This window comes from Panthera onca, chromosome C1 (genome assembly GCF_046562875.1).
Source record: "Panthera onca isolate mPanOnc1 chromosome C1, mPanOnc1 haplotype 2, whole genome shotgun sequence".
Classification (NCBI taxonomy): domain Eukaryota; kingdom Metazoa; phylum Chordata; class Mammalia; order Carnivora; family Felidae; genus Panthera; species Panthera onca.
In genome coordinates this window covers 196,601,883-196,627,360 of record NC_138346.1, presented here as the reverse complement: position 1 = coordinate 196,627,360, position 25,478 = coordinate 196,601,883, and the positions used below count along the sequence as shown (strand labels likewise).

Below are 25,478 nucleotides of genomic sequence, written 5' to 3'. Positions count from 1 at the left end.
CTGACAGTATCACACAGATTTTTTTTTCAAGAGGGGGGGAGGGTGGTCTCCACTGAATACTTTAGATAGCAAAATCTGCTGGAATTCTGTCCCTGTAAAGACTGCATATTTTCTCACTGATCTTAAAAATTCAGGATATACGGTGCATGAAAAAGACTGTCATCAAGAACTCACGATCAGAGGGGCCGGGTACCACACTTTCTCCTACCGTATCAACCTCTGGGCATCCTTCTTCCCAGTGCCCCGTTGCTTCTCTGGACAAAGAAAGGGCCCGTCCACCCCTCACTCTGCCCAAGGCAGCAGTGTAAAACCACAGCGGGCCTCCCAACAGCTTAGCACAGAAGGCACACGATGCCCCGGGTGCCCCAGAGCTGCCAGTGAGCTGTCCTTCCCCCCTTGGTGCCATTTCCATCACCTCCATTCCAACTTTCAGCAGCGGTGGTCAGAACACACCTTCTCCTGCAATGCTGCTAAGTCTGCCCATGGCCAAAGGGACACACCCCTCCGACTGCTGCGAGCCCCTCAGAATGATATTCTCATTCCATCCTTTGCCAGTCATTCCCTCCCAGCCCTCATTAAGACATGCCCCCTACACCTCTGGACGGAGGGGCGTTCACCCGACCTAAAAGCCTCTCCAGGCCTCCTGACTTGATGGACAGCTCCCTTGCCTTCGAGGACCGCTCAGCCCCCACCTCAAGCCCTCGGGTAGGGCGGGGTGGTGGGTGCCGTCCCCCACGGGTCTGGGCTTGCCGATGGTGGCCGGTTACCAACCCGCCGCAGTTGCCGCCTTCTCCTTCCTCCCGCTGTTCATCCCTCTCCGCTCCCTCGGTGCTGGGCCACACACACGCACCCTGGGCGCCGCCGACCGCCTCTCCGGGCCGGCCACACGCGGGGTGGCGTCCGGTCCCCGGGCCCGGGCCCGGGTCCCCCTCCGCCGCAGCCCCTGCCCGGGCGGCCACGCCCCCGCGCTCACCCGCAGTCCGGGGCCGGGCACCAGCGGCAGTCGGGGTCCGAGGCCAGGTAGCGGCGCAGCATGAACTCCTCGTACTTGTGCATGAGCGGCGGGTCGGCGAGCAGCAGGCGGATGTCGTGCGGGTTGAGTCGCTCGCTGCACTCGGGGCAGCTGATGGGCACCCGGCTCTCGCTGATCTCCAGGCGCAGGTAGTGGCGGAGGCAGTCCCGGCACGAGCGGTGCGGGCAGCTGAGGAGACGAGGGGCCCGCTCGGGCGGCAGCCGCACCAGGCAGAGCGGGCACTCCACCTCCTCCGGGCCGGGGCCGCCGCCCTCCGCCGCCTCCTCATCGTCGAACCCGGGCCCGGCCGCCGCCGCGGCCTCCGCCTCCGCCTCGGCGGCCGGCTCGGCGGGCAGCGCCTCGGGCGGCGGGGCCTGGGCCGCGGCCGGGACCGGGGCGGGCGGCGGCGGCGCGGCCGGGGGCGGCGGCTCGGCCTGCGGCTTGGCCCGGGCGCGGCGGCCGCGGGCCGAGGCGGAGAAGACACTGTGGAAGGTGAGGCGCCGGCGCCGGCCGCCGCTGCGGCACTTGGGGTCGGGCGCGGCCGCGTGTAGAGATGTAGAGCGCGGCGACTCGGAGTCCTTCTCGGAGCCCATGGCCCCCAGAGGCCCAGGAGCGAGGGGCGCCCAGCGCCACCACTGCTCCCGCCTCAGCGCCCCCTCAACCGGCGCGGCGACCGCCGCCGCCTTGGCCGCCCTCCCCGAGGTAGAAGCCGAGCGGCCGCGTCGAAGTGATTATAAAGCCTCCGCCCCGCGCGCCGCTGCCCACTGCGCAGGCGCTTCGCTGAGACACCTCACAACCCGCACCGCCCCCCCCCCCGGAGGGGGGTGGCGCTGGGCGGGGCCGAGTGGGGTGGGGCCCGGCGCGCTGGGGCGGAGCTCCGCTTTCTCCCGGTCATGGGGTTCGGGGCAGCCATCTTGAGGAGCCACACATCCAACTGCTTTTCTTGGCCCCGTTCCCCAATTCTATACCCCCTACCGCCTTCATCCTCGAGATGGGAGTTTTCGGTTTGCCTTTCCTCGCGGACAGGCTGATTGCCACTTCCAGCAAAAGATACTTAGGTTACTTCACCTGTAAAACCCGGACAGGGGTGGATCAGGTGGTGATTCCCAACTGGTCCACCTCGCAACAATTCTTCTGTCGTTTAAGTTAACAGCATTAATTAATAAAGAATATAGTCATTCATTAAGCAAATACAAAGTGGAAGCATTACTAGATAAGACAGACAGGGTGTCCTGTCCGCAAGGGATTTGCAGAATAAAGTCCGAATTCCTTAATCTAGCATTCAGTGCTCTCTGTGAGCTAATAAACTGTATTCCTAGGCCCGCCTCCCATCCTATCCTCCTGGTAGCTTGGTTACTTACAATTGCGGAAGGAGGCCCAGCGTTTCTTTCCTCCGGAGGTGTCTGTCCTCTGCTGTACGCAGGCTTCCTGGTGGGATGTGAGCATGCAACTACGACAGCGACAGCGACAGGAACAATCAGTTAGGATGAGGTTCAGTTGCAAATGACAAAAGAAAAAAAATAATAACTTACGATAGAAATTGATTTCTTTCTTCACAAAAAAGAAGTCCAAAGGTAGGCAGTTTTGAGCTGCTCTGCTACGCTCAGCGCTTGGTTTCCAATCTTAAGTTTACCTCATTGCGCTCCACCTTTGGAAGCATGCAGGAGAGAGGGGGAAAAGTGCACCCTTTTCTTTTTAAGAGACTGCGCTGGAAGTCCCACGCATTTTTGCTGGCATCTCATTGGCCAAAATAATGAGCTACGATGAGAAATGTCGCCTTTTAACTAGGCGCAATGTGCCCGGCTAAAAATAGAGGCTCTGTGATTGATAGAGAATGGTAGAATGAATTCTGGAAGGTACCAGCTGTCTTTCTCATGGGTGGCCTTTACAACCATGAGAAAGGTCCCCAGGAATAAGCCCTAAGAAACTTCAAAGTTTTGAGGTAAAACAGTGGAAGAGGAGCCAGCAAAGGAAACTGAGAAGCAGGGACTGTGAGAGGAGAAAAACCAGACAGGCGTGATGTCACAGACACCAAGATGAAATGTTTCGATTGTCAATTGTGACAACTGCTGCTGAGAAGTCAGGAAAGAAGAGAGAAGTGACCAATACCTTAAGGAGGGGGCATGTTTCTCCTCAAGTAAGGAGGTTTGCTCCTGGATGGCTAAAACAACAATTAATTTCTATATATTCGTCAGAATAGGCTAGGCTCTGCTATGGTAACAAAGAACCCGAATGGCTCAATGGCTTAACCCAACAAAGGTTTATTTTTGTCACTCATGCAAAGCCTGATGTGGCTCAAGGTGCTCTCCAGCATACGGATCCTCTACTCCACTGGGTAACTCAGAGACCCAGGCCACTGCTACAACCTCAATACAAGGCTTTCAGGATTGCCTCAATAAGGGAAAGGTTGCTACATAGAAGGTAATGTACTGGCAATGAAAGACTTCAGCCTGGAAATGACACTCATTACTTCCATACAGACTCTTAACCGGACCTTGTCACACAAGCCGAATCTAACGGCAAGGCAGGCTGGGAATTGTAGGGGGGAAAGCCATGGTCTATTTAGTAAGCCATATTATCAAAGCCACAGCTCCCTAGAGTTGTTTTTTACTCTGTCCTCAGTGCCAAATGTCCTGATCAGTGGCAGGGTCCCTTCAAGGAGGTGTGTGCCTGTGGTGGGGATGAAGGGTAGAGAAGAGGCTGCCTTGTTCCTTGGGTCAGATTGTGTCTGAAGGAGACAGTGACTCCTGATTCCAGGCAGACCCAGACGGCTTTTAGTTGTTTCTCCCCACACAGCTGTCAGAATCCAAGCTTGCTGAAAAGCTCAACACTGAATGTTTGCTTGTCTTGGCACTGGCGTCCAAACAAACTCTGCCTCAGCTCAAAGCTGCCACCATCAGTGCTTTGGCAGAAAGCTGACCTCTCATAAATGCCATTGAACTTTGCAATGGCCCCATTCCTTTCCTACTGGGTTTTCTTCCCTCCTGGATCCATCACCCTTGAATCGAGGGACTAAAGCAATTCCTCCTACTTTTTTTTTTTTTTTTTTTTTTCCTGTGTCTCCACTTGGTGGAGACTGAGTAGTGACTCAGGGGGATGGCACAAGAGAAAGAAGGATTCTTACTCATTTTTCACTCATTCAGTAAACATTTATGATTCCTTGTGCTAGGCTGTTTGTCAGGCACTAGGATCATGGAGATGAAAAACAGAGCCTAATGAGGGTTGCAGACAGGAAAGCAGGTCATTGGGATACTAGGTGACAAAGACATGGACAGGCCAGAGGAGGGCAATGGCAAGCCTTGCTCGGGGTAGTCAGGGATGGCTTTCCGAGGAAGAGCCCTTTGAGCTGGGTCTCAAATGACGAGTAGGGAGTTGACACTTGTCAGTAGGGGAAAGGGCAGAGGGAGTCTGGAGGAAAGGCATAGGAGTACAAACACAGGGTCAGTCTGACGAGTGTGGACAGCAGCGTGTGACAAGAGTGGAGAATGTCCGAAAGGATGCGAGAGAGAAGAGAGAATGGAAAGCCTCTGTGTTATGACTCCATTGGATGCAAGGAAGAGAAACCCAACATGAACTAGCTGATCCTAAAAGAGGAGGTTGACTCAAGCAATCCTTTGAGACAAGCACTGCAGCAAAGGGGCCCAAGGACCAACTGCAGCCAGGGAACCACCTGCACTCCTCCATCATTCATCTTTGCTTCTCTGCCTGGAAGCTCCTCCCCCTCCTTCTCTTCCTCTTCCTCCTCCTTTTAACTGTGGTAAAGTATACCTTACATAAAATCTACCATTTTTACCAATTTTTTTAGTGTTCATTTTTGAGAGAGAGAGAGCGAGCATGGTGGAGGGGAAGAGAGAGAGAGGGAGACAGAGGATCTGAAGGGGGCTTCAAGATGACAGCAGAGAGCCCGATGCGGGGCTCGGACTCTCAAACTGTGAGATCATGACCTGAGCCGAAGTCGGACACTTAATGGACTAAGCCACCGAGCTGCCCTGCATTTTTACCAGTTTTCTGTGTGCAGTTAGTGACATGAAGTATATTCACGTTGTTTGTGCAACTTTTGTTACCATGCATCTCCAGAACTTTTTTATCTCTCAAACTGAAACCCTGTACCTAGTAAACAATAACCCTCTCATCTCCCTACTGTGGCTTTTCAGACCACTTTCCTCTCTAGGCTGGAACTGTGCCCAACAGCAATCCCCAGCTCATGCCTTCTAGCTCCCTCACCAGAGAGATGAGAAATTCTCTTCCCTTTGTTCCAAATCCCCAAAATCCTGCAGGAGGATTCTGACTGACCAGGCTTGGTCACATGCTCACTCACACCCTTGATCATAGGGAACAGGATGCCATGACTGATGGTTTCCACCTGGACCATATGTTAGGCCAGGGGAAGAGCAATTCTTGTTTTCAGAAGAAGGGAGGGGCCAAAAGTGACCAGGTGAAATATGAAACGTTCACCAGAGATAGGTTGGGGCCAGGTCACCAGAAGCTTTGAAGACCAGGCTGAGGACCTCAGCTTTTATTCTGTTATGCAGCGGGGCATTGTGGGAACATTTTGATCAAGGAGAGCGATATGTACAATGAGGTTGGTCTGCAAAATCAGCTCTTTCTTTTCTTGAGCCTCTATTTTTGAGCTTTCTCTTGCCTTTCAAGGTTGCTCTGAAAGGTAATTTTTATTCAGATGTCACCTGAATACCAGCTGGGCCCCAGCTCCTTCCCCTGGCCTCAGAAGTGACCCCTAGTTCTTATGACCCCTACTTTAGGCAGTCCAATCTGGGTCACCTCCTGTCTCCTGGGTTTCCTGGCCCTTTCTCCCCACCTGCTTCAATGAGTGGCCTCTCCATTCCCCTAGACGTTCTCCTGCCCCTGACCTGTCCTCCAACCCCCCCAAGTCCAGTTAACTTCTAAAGTGTTTCTAGAACCTCTCTTGGCTTCAGGCCTCATTATTTCTCTTGCCTGGACTTTGGCCCCAGCTCCTCAGTTGGACTCTTTTGTAAAGCCACCAACTCATGCCAATCCCTTCTACAGTTCCCACTGTCAGCCTCATCTCCTTCCATGCCTCTTAGAATTGAGCTATTTGGCCTTTTTTCCCTAAGTAATCTCTACACCCAACATGGGGCTGGAACTCACAACCTGGAGAGCAACAGCCAATGGGCTCTACCGACTGAGCCGGCCAAGCGCCCCTTAAAAATATGGGAGGCTTCACGAATTTGTGTGACATCCTTGTGCAAGGGGCCATCTAATCTTCTCTGTGCCGTTCCAATTTTAGTATATATGCTGCCAAAACGAGCACCATTTGGCCTTCTGGATGCTATCTAGGCATGCCCAGAATTACCAAGTTTTGCTTCCTTTGCAGATACTGGTCCCTCTGCCTCTTACGCCCTTCCCGTCTCTCTTCACTTGGTGTAATGGCATGCATACTTCCAGGCTCATTTCCATGGTCACAGCCCCCCTTTCTACAGTCAGCCCCACCACCCTCCCACCTTTGTGTCCCCAGAGCACAGTGTAGATAACTCTAGTATCACACCTGTTACTAGGATGACCATATAATTTACTGTCCAAGCCCAGGACACTTTTGAGAACGAACGGGGACACTATTATTTTTTCTTATTTAATGTTTATTCATTTTTGAGAGAGAGAGTGCATGCACTCAGGGGCAGGGAGGGTCAGAGAGAGAGGGGAACGGAGGATCCGAATCAGACTCTGTGCTGACAGCAGACAGCCCGATGTGGGTCTTGAACTCACAAACCACGAGATCGTGACCTGAGCCAAAGTCAGATACTTAACCAACTGAGCCTCCCAGGAGCCTCAGGAATGCTATTATTATTACTTTTTTTAATGTTTAATTATTTTTGAGAGAGACAGAGCGTGAGTGGGGGAGGGGCAGAGAGGAAGACAGAATCTGAAGCAGCCTCCGGGCTCTGAGATTTTAGCACAGAGCCTGACGTGGGGCTCCAACTCAAGAACCATGAGATCATGACCTGAGCCAAAGTCAGAAGCTCAACCAACTGAGCCACCCACGTGCCCCCAGGAACGCTGTTATTAATTAACTGCCCTGGTTCAACAGGTGTCAACTGGTCTCTTTCAGGCAAAGTAGGAGGTATAGTCGCCCACCCATACCTGACATTGTTGTAAAACCTGGCACTTAACGTGTTCGTTTGTCTTGTTCATGTCTCTTAAATAGTATTATTATCCCCCATTTTTAAGATGAAAGGATGGAGCCTTTGAGAGAGAGGAGATTTGTGGTCACATAGCCAGAAGGAGACAAAGCTGGCCTGGGAAGCCAGCTCATTAGATTCCAAACCCTGGACTCTTCTGACTCTAGAGGTCATTATATACCAACACACCTGACCCCTCCAATACCAGAGTCTTATTGTTGTTTAGGTTGGTCATGTGTGGTCACCCTAGATGAAAGGTAGAAATGGTGTCTTACTCGTCTTGTGCACTGGCCTAACATAGAGAAGGCCCCAGGGCACGTTTGTTACACAGATGACTTCTTGAGGATAGAACTGTGTGTCTCACCTTCAATTCTGTTGTCCCTTCCACGGCTAGTACCTAGCACGGGACTTGCCGTGCATCTATTCATTTAATAAAAATTTATGAAGCACCTAGTACGTGCCGGTACTGTGTTGGTGATACAGTGATGAGCAAAACGACAAGGTCCTTGTTCTCATGGAGCTTACTGTTCAACAACAATCACACAAATAAACATACAGTATAAACTGGGATAAATCCTAAGGGAAAATACCCGGTTCTGAGGTTTAAGAAATATTTTGGAGGTAAATTTAATAGGTTTCGGTCATAAATTTGATGGGGGATATAGCAAGATGGATGTGGCTATCCGGTTTTTGCTTAAAACAGATGGCGAAACAAAGAAGGAGCAGTTCGGGAGAGACTGCTGTCGGTTTGGATGTGTGGGACTTGAGGTGTCTGTGGGATTTCTAAATTTTTTGTTTAATGTTTACTTATCATTTTTGAGAGAGAGACAAAGCGTGAGCAGGGGAGGAGCAGAGAGAGAGGAAGACACAAAATCCGAAGCAGGCTCCAGGCTCTGGGCTGTCAGCACAGAGCTTGACGCCGGGATGGAACTCACGAACCACCGAGACCATGACCTGAGCCAAAATCGGAGGCTCAACCAACTGAGCAACCCAGGCACCCCCTTTAAAAAAAATTTTTTTTTAATGTTTATTTATTATTTTAGAGAGAGAGAGAGAGAGAGTCAAAGCGTGAGCAGGGGAGGAGCAAAGAGAGAGGAAGAGTGTCTGTGGGATTTCTATTTGAATCTTCCCCACTTCCAGCCAGGTTAACTGATTCGCCCAAAGCTGCAACATTGTGGCAAGTAACACAAACCTGCTTCAGCCAGTCCTCGCAAAGCTGGCCTCCAGGTAGCACGGTAGGAAAAGGGACAGATGGGGGAAGGCAGGAGAGACGCAGAGAAGGGATGTGTTCACTGAGACAAAAATCAGACCTCCCAAGCTGCAGTGAGGATCTCGGCGAGAAGCCAGGGACCTGGCAGCGGTTAACAGGACAGAGAGCCCGGGCCCCGCCCTACCCTGCTCGGCGCTGGGCCAGAGCATCCCCTGCGAGCCCGGACGCACAGGAGGGGCTGCTCCGTGCCTGGAAATCCGAGCAGCCGGGCAGGCAGGGCTGCGGAACCGCCAATCGGGCTGCGCCTGGTGGCGGCGCCACGTGACCGGCCTCCTTCCCCCACCCCCTTCTCCGGCCTTCCAGGGAAGACGGGCATCCCCGCCACCCCGCCGCCCCCGCCCCTCGCGTGCCGCAGCGGCGCGGGAGGGCGCGGAGGCGAGGGGCCGGGATCCCGCCGCAGTCCGCTGCGGCGCAGGGGAGGGGGGGGTGGGGGGGGATAGACGAACGCGTTGCGGCCGCGGCGCCTGCAGTGTTTTCCGTCAAGGTCAGGCGTACCCGTTCCCGCGCAAGGCTGTCTCCAGAGTTCCTCCCTTGCCATCGTCCTAGCCATTCCCACCGCCGCTCCTGGCCGCAGCGTCCCGGGCCCTCCTGGATCACGGCCTCAGCCTCTCGCTGGGCTTTCTGGGGGGACATTCAGAGGGATGGGAGGGTTTCAGTCCATCCCGTTCACGAGCTGCCCAGCCCCTTTTCTCATATGCACACCCCATGCTGTGTCCCTGCTCTAAACCCCACACTGGCTCCCAGTGTCCTGTAAGAGAGCATTAAGGCCCTACAGAACCAAGCCCCAGTTTAACCCTTTACAGCCCCCTAGCCCAGAGACCCAGTTCCTCCGGACCCCTTGCCCTTCCAGGAACAGTCACCGATTGCATACTTAAGTGACTACTGTTGCCGTGTCTTCTGCCTAGGGTACCCTTTGCGAACCTAGCACATTTATAGACCCAATTTGATTGTAATAACGCAGTGGAGGGTGGAAACCGGTGCCGAAATGCCCTTTAGCAAAGGTCACAAAGTTGCAAGCCTACAGGGATCAAGCAGGAGAAATAAGGCCAGTGGGTGACAGCACAAGAAAAACCTGTCTAAAGGGCAGAGACTCTGCTCTCCATTCAGGCCAACATGCTCCTTGGGAGGAATGTGGGTCCTACGATGACAGATATTACGAGTTTACATGAAATGCCACAAATCCAGATTTTCATGTGTAATCTTTGAATTTTTAAGTGTTGATTTGATTTCTTAAGAACATCCCTGCGGGCCAGTTGCAGCTCACAGATCCTCAGCATGTGACTTCCTGTCCTAGAGAAGAGGATGGCTTTGGTTGGGAAAACACTGAAAAACTGTTGAAGGTGAAAGTTAGTTCTTGAAGCTCTGAGACACAGCTGCTGTGGAGGCAACAAGAAAGTGGACTAGGATTTGAATTTTTTCCTAAAATGACACTGGATGTTTTAAGCTATCAAGCACTCAAGAGAATTTACCAGAAACTGGAGGACTGGGTCTTGAAAATGGGGGAGGCAGGTCTGCAGCCAGCAGCTAGCCAGGGTCACCCACCCACCAGCATCAACTACCAGGAATGATTGCAAACATTTTTTCCCTTCCTGTGGGGGCTATGAGAAGGCGGGGAAGGCACCCTGTGGTGCTTTACTCATGGGGGTGTCGTGGCTGGCTGGGTGAGGGAGAGATAGGAGGGAGAGCCAACCCTTCCAACCTCTAAGGCTTCCCACGGTGGGATAATGCCCGGAATGGAAATTGGAGAGCTCCTTAGGAAGAGGGAATTGGAGACAATAGCCAAACTATGGCAGCTGTCCCAAGGCTGAAGGGCTGGGGACAATGGAAAAGGAAGCAGAAGAGAAGGCTGAGGCCATCTAGGGAACCAAGTTATTTTTAGTTCACCCTGAGGTTTTTTGTAACTATGATGTGATGGCCTTCTCCGTCTCCCATCCCTGGAAACCTTCAAAAAAAGCCTCCCATACTCACTGAGGCTGCCTAGATTGGGGTGTTGTGGAAATAGTGGAGGGGGCCAAGTTTTACATCTATTTTGGTATAATGTTGACCAAAGACAGTACAGGCTGAAGCAGGTGCTGGGTCAGGAGAGATCAAGTGTCCCAGGAATTTGCAGTAATCTTGAAGAGGGTTTTGCAGTGGGTGCTTGGGCTCATCTTGTGAGGATCTCAAGGGGTCAGGCGGCCCCTGGCTCACATCTAGGTTGCAATAGTGAAGAACCAGCTACAATTCACCGAGTTCTTGCTTGTGCCCCTGTGCCACACATATGCATTATGTCTGTTATCTCTGCAGTGATTGTAGTGAGAGAGTCATACTCTCCTATATGAGGCATTCCTCATAGTCCCCATTTTACAGATGAAGAAATCAAGGCCCAGAGAAGTGAAGGGACTTGCCCAAAGCCACAGAGATTTAAAAAAAAAAAAAAAAAAAGTGGACTGGATCTGCTCTCCAACTGATTGCCCCCCCCCCCCCCCAAAAAAAAAGAAATTGTCCTCTTGTCTGGGGTTTTCATGGGCAGCACTTGCCGTGCAGAGTTATAAGTACCGTTTTGCCTTGCATGCCTGTCCTCTCGACTCATCTGTGAGGGGACAGGAGCCATGCTGCTAATTGACATGCCTGGCACACAGTGGGTACTGAATACATAGTAAATCAGTTCATTTAAGGAAGGTCAAAAGCAGTGCCCTCAAGCCTCAAATCCCTGTGTCCTTGAGCCAGTCATACACCTTCTCTAGGCCTAGATGCCTTCTGTGGAATAGGAATTATATACAGACCTCACAGGATTATTGGTGGATTTACATGAGACCAAGTCATAGAATTTCTGGAAATTGCCATACAACCGGCAGCTGTTGCTGCTGCTAATGATGATGATGGTGGTGGTGACTGAGGAAGGAGCAGGGAAGGAAACCAAGATCCGGAAGTTCCAGCACTGCATCAGCTCAGACGGGAAATTCTCAGGAGGGCCTGCCAGTGTGCAATTTCCAAGACTGCTGTGTCTTTATACGTTCATCATTGTTGGGAGACCTACTATGTGCCAATGCTTGATCTCATTTCAATAAACACTCTGGTTTTCAGTGTGCTCTCGGCTGGAGCGGCCGCCCTGAGGAGAAGGCCATCCCACCTGCAAACATGGGGCCTGTGTGACTCCAGGGAGCTACTTCCGCTGTGGTTCTCGGTGCTGGCAGTGGGTGGCACTGAGCATGTCTACCGGCCTGGCCACAGGGGCTCCCAAGGGCCCCGAGTCGAGACTTTTGTGTAGCGAATGTACCAACCCTTCCTCACCACCTGTGACAGTTCTGAGCCTGCAGCACTTACTGGACCATCTACAGGACTGCCTACTGCCGCGGCCCTGGGCCAGCCTCCGCCAGGCTTTGCCATGCCTGCTGCCCTGGCTGGAAGAGGACCAGCAGTCTCCCCAGGGCCCGTGGAGCAGCAATATGCCAGCCACTGTGGCAGAACGGGGGAACTGTGTCCAGCCAGGCTGCTGTCACCGCCCTGCAGGATGGCAGGGCGACACCTGCCAGACAGACGTGGATGAATGCAGTGCTGGAGGGGGCACCTGTCCCCCGTGGTGTGTCAACACCGTGGGTAGTTACTGCTGCCAGTGTCGGGAAGGGCACGGCCCATCAGCAGATGGTGTGCTCTGTTTGCCCAAGAGAGGGACCCCCAGGGTAGCCCCGAACCCCACAACAGGAATGGACAGTGCGGTAGAGGAGGAGGTGCGGCGGTAGAGGAGGAGGTGCGGCGGCTTCGGTCAAGGGTGGATGTGCTGGAGCAGAAGCTATAGCTGTTGCTGGCCCCACTGTACAGCCTGGCCTTGAGGGCCCTGGAGCACAGGCGGCCTGACCCCAGCAGCTTCCTGGCTCACCCCTTCCAGCAGCTGGACCGCATCGACCCTCTGAGTGAACAGATCTCTTTCCTAGAGGAGCAGATGGGGTTCTGTTCCCGCAAGAAGGAGCTAGGACAGGCTTGGCCCAGGTCCCCGGCTCTGGCTACTGACAGCCCATGCCCATTGTGCTGGCCGGCACCCCTGCACCCCCACCAGTGGGCCCATGGCTGAGGGAAGGTACGAAGGTCCTGTCGGGGGGCACCTCTGATCTGTGTCAGAATAAAATGACGGCTCAGGGGAAAATAAAGCTCTGTGTTATTAAGAACAGACACTCAGTTATTTTCATTTTACAAGTGAGAAAATGAGGTTACAGAGATGATGTGACTTCCCCAAAGGGAGCACAGCTGGAAAGTGGCAGAGGCAGGATTTGAACTTGGATCTGTGTGGCTCCAACAGTCTTTCCTCTGTTCACCAGAACATTTATCAAGCATCAGCTAGCTGCTATGCCTCCTGCAGGGGCAGGGGATACAGGTCAAGTTGGGGAGGCAGACAACTCAGCAGACACTCACAATTCAGCATGATCATCTCTCTGCTGGGGGGATGGAGGTGATAGAAGAGGGGCTGTTGCCTTAGCCTTGCCTTTCTCTGGCCCATGGACCCCTGAGGCACAAACTTGCCAAACGGCCTCTAAATCCCTCCACCCTAAAGTGAGGAGGAGGCACACCTTCATCCCTCCTCTCTGGGTAGAGGGGATTGTTGCAGTGGGGACCAGACAATAATCAACAGCCTTGTCCAAAAGAAATCCCCCCACAACCAGCCTCTCCTCTGTCTCTGTATCTCTGTGTCTGTGTTTCAGTTTCTCTCTCTCTCTCTCTGTAACACAAATACACTCCATGGTGACAAGAGGTAGGTGATGGGTTAATTCGGGTAGAACCAGTTTCTCCATCCTTCTGGCATGCCCTGTCTGGGTGGTCCTTGGCATTTGTTGCCTCCGCTCTAAATGCAAAGTGACAGGAAACTTGCATTTAAAATCCTGTGATACATGTATTAAAAAGAAATCAGGAAGAAAATTTCGCCCAACCATCGATAGTGATTATCTCTGGGTAAAGTTACATGTAATCTCTATTTTCTTCTTTTTACTTATTTGCTTAAAACTTTTTTTTTTTTTTTTTGCCATGGACTATTTGTGTAATCAGTAAAAATAAAAATAAAATTATCCTCCATTTTAACAATTCTGTGTGGCCTCACAGGTGTGGGAGAGGGTCTATTAGAAGCAATCTGACAAGGGGTTTTGCCCTGAGCACAGCCAGAGCTGAACAAGACAGCATAGAGGGCAGAGGGGAGGAAGTGAGAGGTCATCGAGGATTAAAAACAAGAACCACTGTTCCTGAGAGCTTGCTCTGAGCCTAGGTCCTTCCTGGCTCTTGATGTGCATAGTTCATTTAACCCTGAAAGCCAGATTAGGAGTTAAGCTGTCGTTTCACAGCTGAGGAAACCAAGGATCCATTTTATATGAAAAGAAACCAAGATTCAGAGAGGTTCCATTCCTTGCCCAGGGGCACACGGCTAGAAAGTGATAGAGGCAGGATTTGAACACAGATCTGTGTATTTTTAATTCTGGACTTAGAGGCCACTGCAAGCCCTCCCAATGGCATAGTGCTTTCATATTCCCAGCGCTTCACACGCGCGCACACACACACACACACACACACACTCACATGTGCTCCCACATCCATGCTAGTACTGTGCAGAGAAGCAGGTGAATTGAAGATCATTGTCCCATTTTCCATGTGAGAAAATTAAGGACAGAGAGGGGGCTTGCTCATGGTAGTCAGCTGAGAAGTGGGTGCACTCCTAGAAGCCAGGCCTCCTTTCTCTTTTCTGGCAGTCCTCCTCCTCCTCCTACCTTTTGCCAATTGCGGAGGCTTCCTTCTGGAAACAAATGACTCAAGGTAAATTGCTGACTGGACTTCCCCTTTCTTAAAACACAGGAAGCCTATGTTGTTTGCACTTGTGGGAGAACAATTTCAGGTCAGTTACAAAGTGGGTGGGGCCACATAGAGGATTGGGTCCTGCAGGGGCCTGGCTCCCTGCTACCTGAGCTGGCAAGAGATGTGGGGGGTTTTTCTTTCCTGGGGCTCATGTCAGTGTGTTTGCCAAAATTAGGTCTGAAGTTCCACCCCAAAAAGCTGACTGAACTATTATGGAATTTAGAAAAATGAGCCCAGTGGGTGCCTGAGTGACTCAGTCAGTTAGGTGTCGGACCTGGGCTCAGGTCATGATCTCATGGTTGGAGCCCTGTATGGGGCTCTCTGCTGTCAGCATGGAGCCCACTTCAGATCCTCTGTTCCCCTCTCTCTCTCTGCCCCTCCCCTGCTCTCTCCCTAAAAAATAAATAAACATTAAAAAAAAAAAATAAAAAGGAAAATGACCCAGGAGGAGAGGGGAGCATTAATAATAATAATAATAATAATAATAATAATAATAATGGTGATTATGATGATAGCTCAGGTTCATGGTACATTGACCTTTGTACCAGGCACTCTGCTAAGTGACTGACACATGTGAACTCACTTGAGCCTCATAACAGCCCTAGAAAGAAGATTCTATAGCTTTGGAACAAAAACCAAAACAAACAAAAAAATTCGATTCAAATCACAGCCATGCTGCTTCCCAGCTGCGTGACCTCGGGGGTGTTATTTACATTCATTCAACAAATATTTTTGAGCACCTACACTCACTACACTATGTGCCACACACCATTCAGTGAACGGAAGAAGGATCCCTGCTCTCTTAGTGCTTATATTCTACAAGGGGAAGCAGATAAACTGTAAACACAGTTAAGTTTTGTTAGAAGGTATAAGGGCTAAGTACCGTTAGCATAAGTGCAGATGGGTGTAGGGGTGGAGAGGCGATCCAATGTTAAACAGTGGTGTCAGGGACCTCACCGAGAAGATGGGATTTATGTAAAGCGTTAAGGAGGTGAGGGAGTTAGCCATGTAGATAACCAGGGACAATCTTTTCTAAGCAGAAGCCACGGCCAATGCAAAAGCTCTAAGTGTGCCTGGTGGTTTCAAAGAGCAGCATGAAGGCCAACATGGCTGGAACAGAAGGAGCCAGGGAGAGAGTCCTCATACCCCCAATAATGCCCCAGTCATTCTTCCTCATACCATGCTTTGTGTGTCCTTCGTCTCTTTCTTTAAAGTTTATTTATTTTGAGAGAGAGAGAGAGAGAGCACAAGTGGGGGGCGAGGGAGCGGCAGAGCGAGAGGGAGAGAGAATCTCAAGCAGGTTTTGCACTGTCAGCGTGGAACCCAACCTGGGGCTCGAACTCACAAACTGTGAGATCATGACCTGAGCTGAAACAAAGAGATGCTTAACTGACTGAGCCACCCAGGCACCCCCATCATCTCTCTTATCATAATTTGTGATTGTTTTATTTATTTGGGCGTTTGCCTACTTCTTGTTTCCTCACTAGTGCTAAGCTCCTTATAAGCAGAGGACGTGTTAGTCTTGTTCAGTGCTCATCACAGAGAACATAGAAAGGTGCTTAATTCTAGTTGAGTTAATGAGTTAAATCCATTCATCCATCCATCTAGTCATATTTATGATAGAAGCTCCCCATCACGTATAACACTATTTCTCGGGATACCTCACTCTGAGTTCCAGTTCAGAACAGTAGGGCAGAGGTAATAGTTAGGAGCATAGGCTCTGGAGCTGGGCTGCATGGCCATTCCAGGTTTCACTACTTCCTAGCTGGGTGATCTCAGGCAAGTTAGGGGAAGTCTCTCTGTGCCTCAGTTTCCAAACCTGGAAACTGGCATCATAATAGTATCTCTCCCCAAGACTTGTAAGCGGTACCAGGTGTTTAGTGCTCATATATGTGTTGGATATTGGTGTTCTCCTTCTTTCCTCCTGTACCAGATCCCCAAAGGAGAGTGAGAAGCGCACGGGGTGCCCGCAGCATCCCTCGTGCACGCTGCCACATCTGTGCTGTCTCTACTGAAGCAGCATTCAGTGGAGTAGCATTCAAGCAATGGTCCCTTGCTGTATAGCCTCCCAGAGTGATTCTCTGGCCCTTTTCTGCCTGACAGTCTAGAGTGGACTCTTGTTTATAATCGAGCAAGCTAACTGCTACAGATATCAATATTGAGTACCTACTTCTATGCCTGGTACTTTACCTTTCTTATTTCATTCACTCCTTATACAGACCTGAGAGGTAGTTATGAATAATCCTATTTTGCAGATGAGAGAACCAACTCAGAGAGGTGAAATGACTTGACTAAGGTTGCGTAGCCAACGAGTGGCAGAGCCAGGGCTCACGTGGGACTCCACGCTGCTCTCTCTCCACATTGCTCTGGCACGATTTTCTCCTCCAGCACTTGCTGCTGTCTGTGAAGACAGCCCACGGCTCAGCTCTGCCTAGACAGAAGGAATGATGGGAGTCTGTCCCTAAGCCAGAAAGATAGACAGGTCTGGGCTGCCTGGGAGGAGTCCCAGTACCTGGAGGGGGACTGTTTCTTGCCTGGGTCTGTACTTCAACAGGAGAAGCCCTCCTCCCTGTTGCCCTGAAAGCCAGAAACATTTTGTCTCTGAGGTCTGAGCCCAACTGTCACTGGGTGGCCTGATTCCCATGGAAATGTGGAGAAGGAAAACATCTGGGCCTGCTGCAGTTGCCAGGCAACAACTAGCTACTCCCTCACTCTGACAGTCAAGGAGGCTGCCTTGATGCTGTCAGAGATTCTTGGATCTGATGCCTGGAGACCTTGATTCTGGTTCTGACTTGCAGGGCAAGTCCCTGCCCCTCTCTGGGACTCCATTTCCCATCCCTTGTTTAAAGAGCGGTCAGACTGTGTTAGCCACAATATGAGTAGACGCTAGATAGCTGGAATCAGTGATGGCAGGGCCAGTCGTGGGGGAGAGCAGTGTCTGTCCTGTGCTAGCCTGCTCTGGCTCTGGTTACCAGCCGAGGGCAAGGGATGTTTCCTTTCTCCCCGCCCTCCCCCGCCCCAAGCAAATTCAGGCCAGCCAGACTCCATCCCAGGCCCACTCTTGCAGCTCAGTCTGGGAACCATCTTTGGACTCGCAAGTTAGGCAGAGTCAGTGAAGCTACCGCCTACCCAGAGTAGGGAGTTTCCTCCGTTCCTGCCAAAATGAAGCCACCCAGCTCTGGGTGTTTCCCTGAACACCCATCAGAGGACCTTCTGATGCTGTTTGCAGAGATTGCATGTATGGTAAACCCTGAGGGTGGTGTGTTTTGCAGCCATCAGCAGAGTCAACACGTTCCATTTCACAACCATTACAAAAAATGACAGCAGTTGCCGAGCCCAGCAACACATGCTTTATGTCCGTGATCTCATTTAATCCTCATGCAGTCCAAGGGGGATGGGAACAAAGGCCTGTGTTTTACAGATGAAGAAATGGAGCTTCAGAGAGGTGAAATGACTTGCCCAAGTTCCCAGTAAATGACAGAGTCGGGACTCACGCTCCGAGCCAGTGCCATGGTCTGGGGGTTCGAATCACAGTCCCTCTGGGGGAGGGAGCAGGAAAGGCTCAGCCTGCCCCAAGCCCCACTTTATAGATGGACAAATCAAGGCCCACAGGTCTGGACTGGCGACTGGCCCAAGGTCACATAGCAAGCCGATATGAGAGCAGATTCTAGGAACACTTTCGCCAAAGCTTCACCTCACCATTCCAGAAAACAGAAATTGCCTTAGGCATAAACAACAAATCCCATCTTAAGGAATCCCCAGCATTTCCTAGGAAGTAGAACAGTGCCTGGGGTTTGAAAGACCAGGATATCCTGAGGTTTCAAGGTTAGGGCTGAGCGTCCTAGCGTTCCTCTAGGCAGCAAGGCGTCTGGCCATGTTGTGTCACTCTCTGGGGCCTACCGTGGAGGTGTCATCTCTAATCACTCGCTGTGGTGGTTTGTGTGCCCAGGACATTCTCCCTCTCAGCTGCCTTGGCTGGTTAATGCCCACCTGCCCTTCAGATGTCAGTTTAATGTAACTTCCTCTGGGAAGGGCTCTGTGAACCCCCACGGTCTCCTAACCATAGAGGCTAGTGAGTCCAGCTCTTTTCCATAATTGCACGGACACCAGTTTTGCCCTGTGGGCTCGCATCAGAGGCACAGTTAACTAACACCAACTTCAGAACTCACCTTCCAGCCACTGACCTCCAGGTGCATCTCCAGAATTTGATATTATCCTCACAAAAGCAAACTAATCTTTTTTTTTGAGAGAGAGAGAGAGAATGAGCAGGGAGGGGCAGAGAGAGAGGGAGACACAGAATCCGAAGCAGGTTCCAGGCTCTGAGCTGTCAGTACAGAGCCTGGTTCGGGGCTCAAACCCACAAACCATGAAATGACCTGCGCCGAAGGCGGACGCTTAACCGAGCCACCCAGGTGCCCCACAAACTAATCTTTTAACACGCACTAGGATGACAACGCTTAATAGAAAAACAGATTGGAATCATCCCTGCAGCTGCCAGGAGCACTCCTGAATTCTCTGCTCCACCTCAATTCGTCTCTAAAGGTAGAGTCTTTTTCTTAAGGGGAGAGAAGCATTAATGTCCCAATATCTAAAGATGGCTTTAATTACCTCTTTCAGCCCAGGTCTCAGACCCAAGTATGCAAAAGATTCAGTGTGCATTATAAGCACTTTAAGGGCTTTTAAATATAATTTTGAATGCTATGCCCTTTCCACCTGATGGCTGACTTTATAGAGGTAAACCTCCTTCAGAGACAACCCTCACCATGTGAGAGGGTATTGGATTTCTAACCCCCTCTCCCACTCCTAGACCAGAAACCCCACGAGGATCTGTTTGGGTCCATCTCTCTGTACCCATATCCAGCACCATGCTGGGCACAGTCAAGGGAATGAATCACATTTGCTCACTTGTGGAAATAAGACCAGCAGTGGTCTGTGTGGGTCTAGGTGACTATAGATGCTCCCCAAGGCTGGAAGCCACTTAAACATCAATTTGCACTCGCTCCCCTGCATACATAAGGCCAGCAGCAGTGTGAGTGTTAATGTGTGTGGATTTGTGCAGAAACTTATGCAAAAACCAGGGGCAATTACGTCTGAATCAATTTCCTATTGCTTCAGTAACAAACTACCATAAGTTGAGTGGCTTAAAACAATGACAGTTTCACTGTCTTACAGGTGGAGGTCAGAAGTCCAAAACGGGTCATACAGGGTCTATAATCAAGGTGATGGCAGAGCTTCGCATTTCTTCTGGAGACCCTTAGGAAGAATCTGTTTTCTGGGCTGTTTAGCTTCTAGGGCTGCATTCCTTGGCTCTGGCCCTTCCTCCATCATCAAAGCCAGCAGCACAGCACCTTCAGACATCTCTCTCTGTGCTTGTCGTCACACATTGCCTTCTCTCTCGCAAGGGCCCTGTGATTACAACGGCCCCACCCTGATAATCCAGGGTGGTCTCATTTTCAAGATCCTTAATTTAACCACATCTGCAAAGTCACTTTTGCCATATAAGGTCATGTTCACAGGTTCTGGGGATTAGGATCTGATATCTTTGGTTGGCCGTTATTCAGCCTGACTTGCTCCATTGAGCAAGACACTCAACACATGTTTGGTGAATTGCATCATAAGAAAGGGAAGAATACTGCCCCAGCAGAGAGCCCACACATGAGATCCTAGAGCTGCAAGAACTGAGAAAATCTGGGCAGAGTATAGCCCAAAGCCCCTCCAGTGTGGCATCACCCCCCCGCCCCCGCAAGGCATTGCTGTTGTTCTGCCCCCAGAATACTGCTAACTCCTGCTCCAGCCTCTTCCAGGCATCGCAATTTTTATTCTTATTTTATATCATGAATAAACAGTTTATAAGTTTGTTACCAAACGACAGAATCTTGGTTTCTATTTATCAATGAATTGAACAGAAGAACTGTTTCGGTTAAGCATGAACTTATCTGGAATCTGGAAGGCCTGGATTCAAACCTAGGCTTTGCCACTTATTAGCTGTCAACAATAATTTTAGGGGTGCCCGGGTGGCTCAGTTGGTTGAGTGTCCGACTTGGGCTCAGGTCAGGATCTTGCAGTTCATGGGTTCAAGCCCTACATCGGGCTCTGTGCTGACAACTCAGAGCCTGGAACCTGCTTCGGATTCTGTGTCTCCCTCTCTGCCCTTTCCCTGCTCGTGATCTGTCTCTCACAAAAACAAACAAACAAACAAATAAACAAACATAGAAAAACCACCCCAAAACCCCAGTAATTTTACCTCTGGGAGAAGACTCAGATGATATACATTGTTTTGCTTGTTTTTTGATCTGTAAAATGGGTATAATAACAGAACCTCCATTGTAAGGTAGTTGTGACAAATAAATAAGATAATGTATAATGTAATGTGGTTTTCAAAGTGTGGTTCCAAGACCAGCTCCATTAATATTACCTGTCAGTCTGTCAGTTAGACCCACCCCTGATATATGGAATCAGAGACTCTTCAAATGGGGCCCGGAAATCTATGTTGCAACATTCCTTCCAGAGAATTCTAGTGTAGCTCAAGCTTGAAAGCCATTTATATATATGCCTTTATGCCTTGCCTATATATATGCCTATATATAATTATATTATGTACTGTATAACATACCATATGTTATAGATACACTTAACATAGTTAATATGCTATATATTGTATTACATATAATGTGCTAGGTGTAAGGAGCCTGGCATACAATAAGCACTCAACAAATGGTTCTCGTTATTGGTTTTTGCTTTTTTTAAATGTTTATTTATTTTTGAGAGAGAGAGAGAGAGAGAGAGAGAGAGAGAGAGCATGAGTGGCAGAGGGGCAGAGAGAGAGGAAGACACAAAATCTAAAGCAGGCTCCAGGCTCTGAGCTGTCAGCACAGGGCCCGACGTGGGGCTCAAACCCATGAACCGTGAGATCATGACCTGAGCCAAGGTCAGAAGCTTAACTGACTGAGCCACCCAGTGCTTACTATTGATAGTTCCAGCACGTTCCCTCTGAGATGTTGAGTTGGGCGTGTATCCCTCCCCCTTCATACCCTACAAACACTGTACGTGTTAGGGAGATCTCCTAATGCAACCTATCACCCACACAGCTGCCCTACAATGAGGCAGTCTTCCCGCCTGTCCTTGCTCACTATTTCTCCAGACAGGTTAAGCCGCCTGGTCAAGCCCTTCCCATACCTGCATACCCACTGTGCACGTGCCGTAGAGACCTTCCTCCGGGTGTCTCCTCTCCAAGGTACCCCTCATCGGTGCTTAGGGGATCTCTAGCATGTCTGAGCCTCAGATGAGGGTGCAGGGGAAGTTTCCTACTCCCATATGGGACCTATGTTTCTACTTGTCTGTCTAGCTTTGGCAGTTACTTCACCCTGCTGACTCACTCTGCTCTGAGGTTGACCAAAACCCCCAGGCCTTTTTCTTAGGAACTGCCTGAGGTCTGGTTGGTTGGGTCACCCCAGTCCTTGACACGTGCAGTTTATTTCTTTTTTTTTTATTTTTAAATTTTATTTATTTATTTATTTAATTTTTTTTTTTTTAATGTTTATTTATTTTTGAGAAGAGACAGAGAGCAGGGGAGGAGCAGAGAGAGACGGAGACACAGAATCCAAAGCAGGCTCCAGGCTCTGTGCTGACAGCACAGATGTGGGGCTCGAACTCACGAAGCGTGAGATCGTGACCTGAGCCGAAGTCAGACGCTTAACCGACTGAGCCACCCAGGTGCCCCACGTGCAGTTTATTTCTTAAAAATAACATTTACTTTTGAATGACAGGAATAATACATCCTTGATGCAGTAATTTAGGAAAGAGAAAGGGGAAAAAAATCACTGGCGATGGTCATTTTTATATGGACTGATTTAAAAAAAAAATTTTTTTTTATGTTTATTTATTCTTGAGACAGAGACAGAGCATGAACAGGGGAGGGGCAGGGAAAGAGGGAGACACAGAATCTGAAACAGGCTCCAGGCGCTGAGCTGTCAGCACAGAGCCCGACGCGGGGCTCGAACCCGCGAACTGTGAGATCATGACCTGAGCCGAAGTCAGATGGTTAACTGACTGAGCCACCCAGACGCCCCAAATATGGACTGATTTTTTAAAATGATCCTATATTTTTGCAATCAAGAAAAAAAACCCCACACTTAAGCAACTTTCATTTCTGGGGGAAGAAAAAGAATTGGAGAAAACAAAACTAGTGTACCTGGGGATAATTGTGAATTCTAGCATATATAGATATGTCTATATATGCTAGAAATATATAATTCAAACGTATGTCAGTGTATAACAATGCCAACTCATCTCCCAGAGACTACCATTGCTAGTATTTGGGGCATAGCCTCCAGGACTTTACAGTTAACATCCTGTATGTTTAAACTTAAATTTAGGTCTAAACTTAGCATTGGATTTGGAGATAGACCTGGTTCAAATTTTGGCTCCTGTATTTATTGGTTGTATCACTTTGGACAATTTATTAAACCTCTTAGAGTCTCAGCTTCCTTGTCTGTAAGATGGAGGTATTAATATCTATCCTCCAGGATTGTGGTCAACATGAAAATTAATGGAAATAAAGCATACAGTAAGAGCCTGCAAAGAGCTTATATTGGGGTTGTTACTATTATTAACTGTTCACCTGGCCAACTGCTGTTCCCTTCCAGATCCAGGTCAGTTGCCTCTTTCCTTTCTAGTCTTCCCCCGGCAGCTCCCACACCTCTCACTCCCTTTGTCTTGTGGCTGTCCCGCGACCATCCTTCTGCTATAGCGTCAGACACACAATGCTGTACTCCCTATACTCTTAAACTCCTCCAGGGCAGAGACTATGTTCGCCTTGTTCATTTCTGTGTCCCTAGGGCAGGGCCCAGCAGAAGGCATGCCCCAGAGTCGCTGTCAGGATACATCAAATGAGAGAATTAGAAGGGGCTGGATAAAGGGCACCTGGGTGGCTCAGTCTGTTGAGCATGGGACTCCTGGTTTTGTCTCAGGTCACGATCCCACAGTCCCTGAATCGAGCCCCACCTCGGGCTCTGCGCTGAGCATGGAGTCTGCTTAAGATTCTCTGTCTGTCTCTCTCTCTCTCTTTCTCTCTCTTCTCTCTCTCTCTCTCTCTCTCTCTCTCTCTCTCTCTCTCTCTCGGCGCCTGGGTGGCACAGTTGGTTAAGCGCACCCAGTCAGTTAAGCGCCCGATTCTGGCTCAGGTCATGATCTCACTGCACATGAGTTCATGAGTTCGAGCTGGGGTCAGGCTCCGCACTGTCAGTTCCCCTGCTTCGGGTTCTGTGTTTCCCTGTCTCTCTGCCCCTCCCCTGCTCTCTCTCTCTCTCTCTCTCTCTCTCTCTCAAAAATAAACATTATGATTCTCTTTCTCTCCCTCTACCCTTCTCCCCCGGCTCATGCACTCTCTCTCTCAAATTAAATTAAAAAACAAAGAATTAAAAAAAAAAAAAAAAAAAAGAAGGGGATGGATAAGAATGTTAGAGAATGGATGAATAAACATGGGGAGGCCGAACGCGTGAATGGAAGAAGGTATGAATGAGTCAGGAGCCAGTAGGCGTCGTCCAGCAGCCCAACCCTCTTTTCTCGGAGGGGGGAGCGAAACCCCTTCTCTTGGGTGGGTCTCTTCAGGTGGGGCGCGGGGCTCCTGCCTGGCCCCGGCTGCGGCGACACCCTGCCCCTCACAGCGGGAGCGTCTCTGGGGGCGGGGCCTTTCGAGATGGGGGGGCGGGTGTCGAGGGGGGGCCAGACGGGGCTGGGGGAGGCGGGGCCGGAATCTGTGCACCCACACAGCCAAACCCGTTCCGGCACACGCAGCTCCCACACTCTGCGGCCCCACCCGAGGCGTGCGCTCTGGAGGAGCCCCAGCCTAGAGGGCTGAGAAACTGAGGCTTTAGGGGTGGGTGGGAGGCTGCAGCCGGGCCAAGTCTGCCCCAGCCAGCCAGTTCACGTGCTGTGGAACCTTCGCCGACCCAGGTCTCCGTTCCCGCTCCCGTTTCCCCATCCCGGGAAACCCTTCCCGCTTTGGCGTGATTAAGACTTTTAAGTCTTTCCCAGGCAACCTCCCTCCAAAAAAATCTCCGAATGCGAAAGCAAAATCGAAACCTGATACCTGACACCACTGAGTAGATAGACCCCTAGGAGGAGCGGAGAGCTGAGTCAGACGCGGGGGGGAAAAGAGCCGCCTTGCCCCTGGCTCCTTCCCTGCCTTCAATTTCCTTATTTGTAAGCCGGCGGCTGTCCACCGTAACCGTGCCACGCCCCCAGGACCGCAGTGAGGGCCCAGGGCGCCGTTGCATGTAAACTGCTTGCAAGCGGTGGGAGCCGGTTACTCTCACTCTCGGAGGCCCAGCCCTTCCTGAGGCCAGCACCCCTCCCCTTGCCCCCCAGCCCTTGAATTGTGGCGAGGCGGGGTAAGAGGGCCCCCGGGGACATTCCTGACCTGGTGTGCCAGCCACACCAAGAAGCTAGTGTGCGTCCTCCGTGCTGGCCTCAGGCCTGCCGAGAAGGGAGTTTTTAGAGAAGGAAATGCTTGTGGTGAGACGGGGGGTGGTGGCGCAACTTCGCGGGGATCGGCTGAAAAAGCTCCCTGAGCTGGGTGCGTTCTTGTGGCGGGCGCTGTGACCCCAGCCGGCCCCCACCGCGGTCAGAAAGTACCAGGTGTTCCCCCGGTGCTTCATGGGGCGGCAGCAAAGCCTCAGCTTGAGGAGCCGCAGCCCAGCCCACTTGCCTTCTCTGGGCCTCAGAGCCTCTCTCTTCAGAGCAGTTTCCCAGGGTCTCCTAGAGGCTGGCCCACTAGCCACGCCTCTATTGTGCTCCTCCAAAGGCGGCCCAGGGAAATGGCCTTGGGAGTTAGATCCGGGCTTGTGCGGTGACATGGGAGGTTGTTTCCCCTCTCTGGATCTCAGTGCTGAGCGACAGTGGGTTGTATCTAGTTCTGCAGTGGTGTGATCGTGAACCCAAGATCCTGTGGCCAAGTATTTTTGTCAACTCTGGTGTTGGGGACAGTAGAAAGGCCCAGCCCCGTGGACAGATGAAAAGACACCCAGGATAGTTGGAGGGCTTGATCACTATTCACTGAACAGCTTGGAGAAGACCTGGCCTTCCTGTGTTTCTACTTCCTCATCAGCAGAACGGGGACATTCCCTTTTAGGTCTCTCGTTCCTTCTCTATAAAACAGGAGGGGGATGGGCTCCAAGCATCTTGGGTACTGTGATTCTGCTTGCTAGCTGTGACCCTGGGCAAGCCACTT

General features: G+C 50.9%; 1 protein-coding gene, 1 non-coding gene and 1 pseudogene across 7 annotated transcripts in view; 1 reads left to right on the top strand and 2 right to left on the bottom strand.

Moving 5' to 3' along the window:
• The window catches only part of RNF19B (ring finger protein 19B), a 48,163-nt gene extending 23,808 nt beyond the window's left edge, over nt 1–24,355 (bottom strand). For 2 of the 6 annotated variants that reach the window (XM_078452095.2, XM_060621797.3), the window contains exons 1-3: nt 2,545–2,974; nt 2,374–2,462; nt 974–2,080 (exon numbers count right to left, since the gene is read on the bottom strand). In XM_078452095.2, the coding sequence (XP_078308221.1) occupies nt 974–1,605 (632 nt within the window). In that variant the 5' untranslated portion in view covers nt 1,606–2,080; nt 2,374–2,462; nt 2,545–2,974. Of the gene's footprint in view, nt 1–973; nt 2,081–2,373; nt 2,463–2,544; nt 2,979–24,338 lie in introns of those variants that run through there. The other 4 variants (XM_081796443.1, XM_078452098.2, XM_078452097.2 and 1 more) reach the window with 4 other exon arrangements.
• On the bottom strand, nt 6,196–6,302 carry LOC132673990 (U6 spliceosomal RNA). The gene has a single exon (XR_009608319.1). It is a non-coding gene; the product is annotated as a U6 spliceosomal RNA (small nuclear RNA).
• On the top strand, nt 11,356–12,488 carry LOC132671238 (epidermal growth factor-like protein 7 pseudogene; annotated as a pseudogene).
• Nucleotides 24,356–25,478: the final 1,123 nt, after the last annotated feature.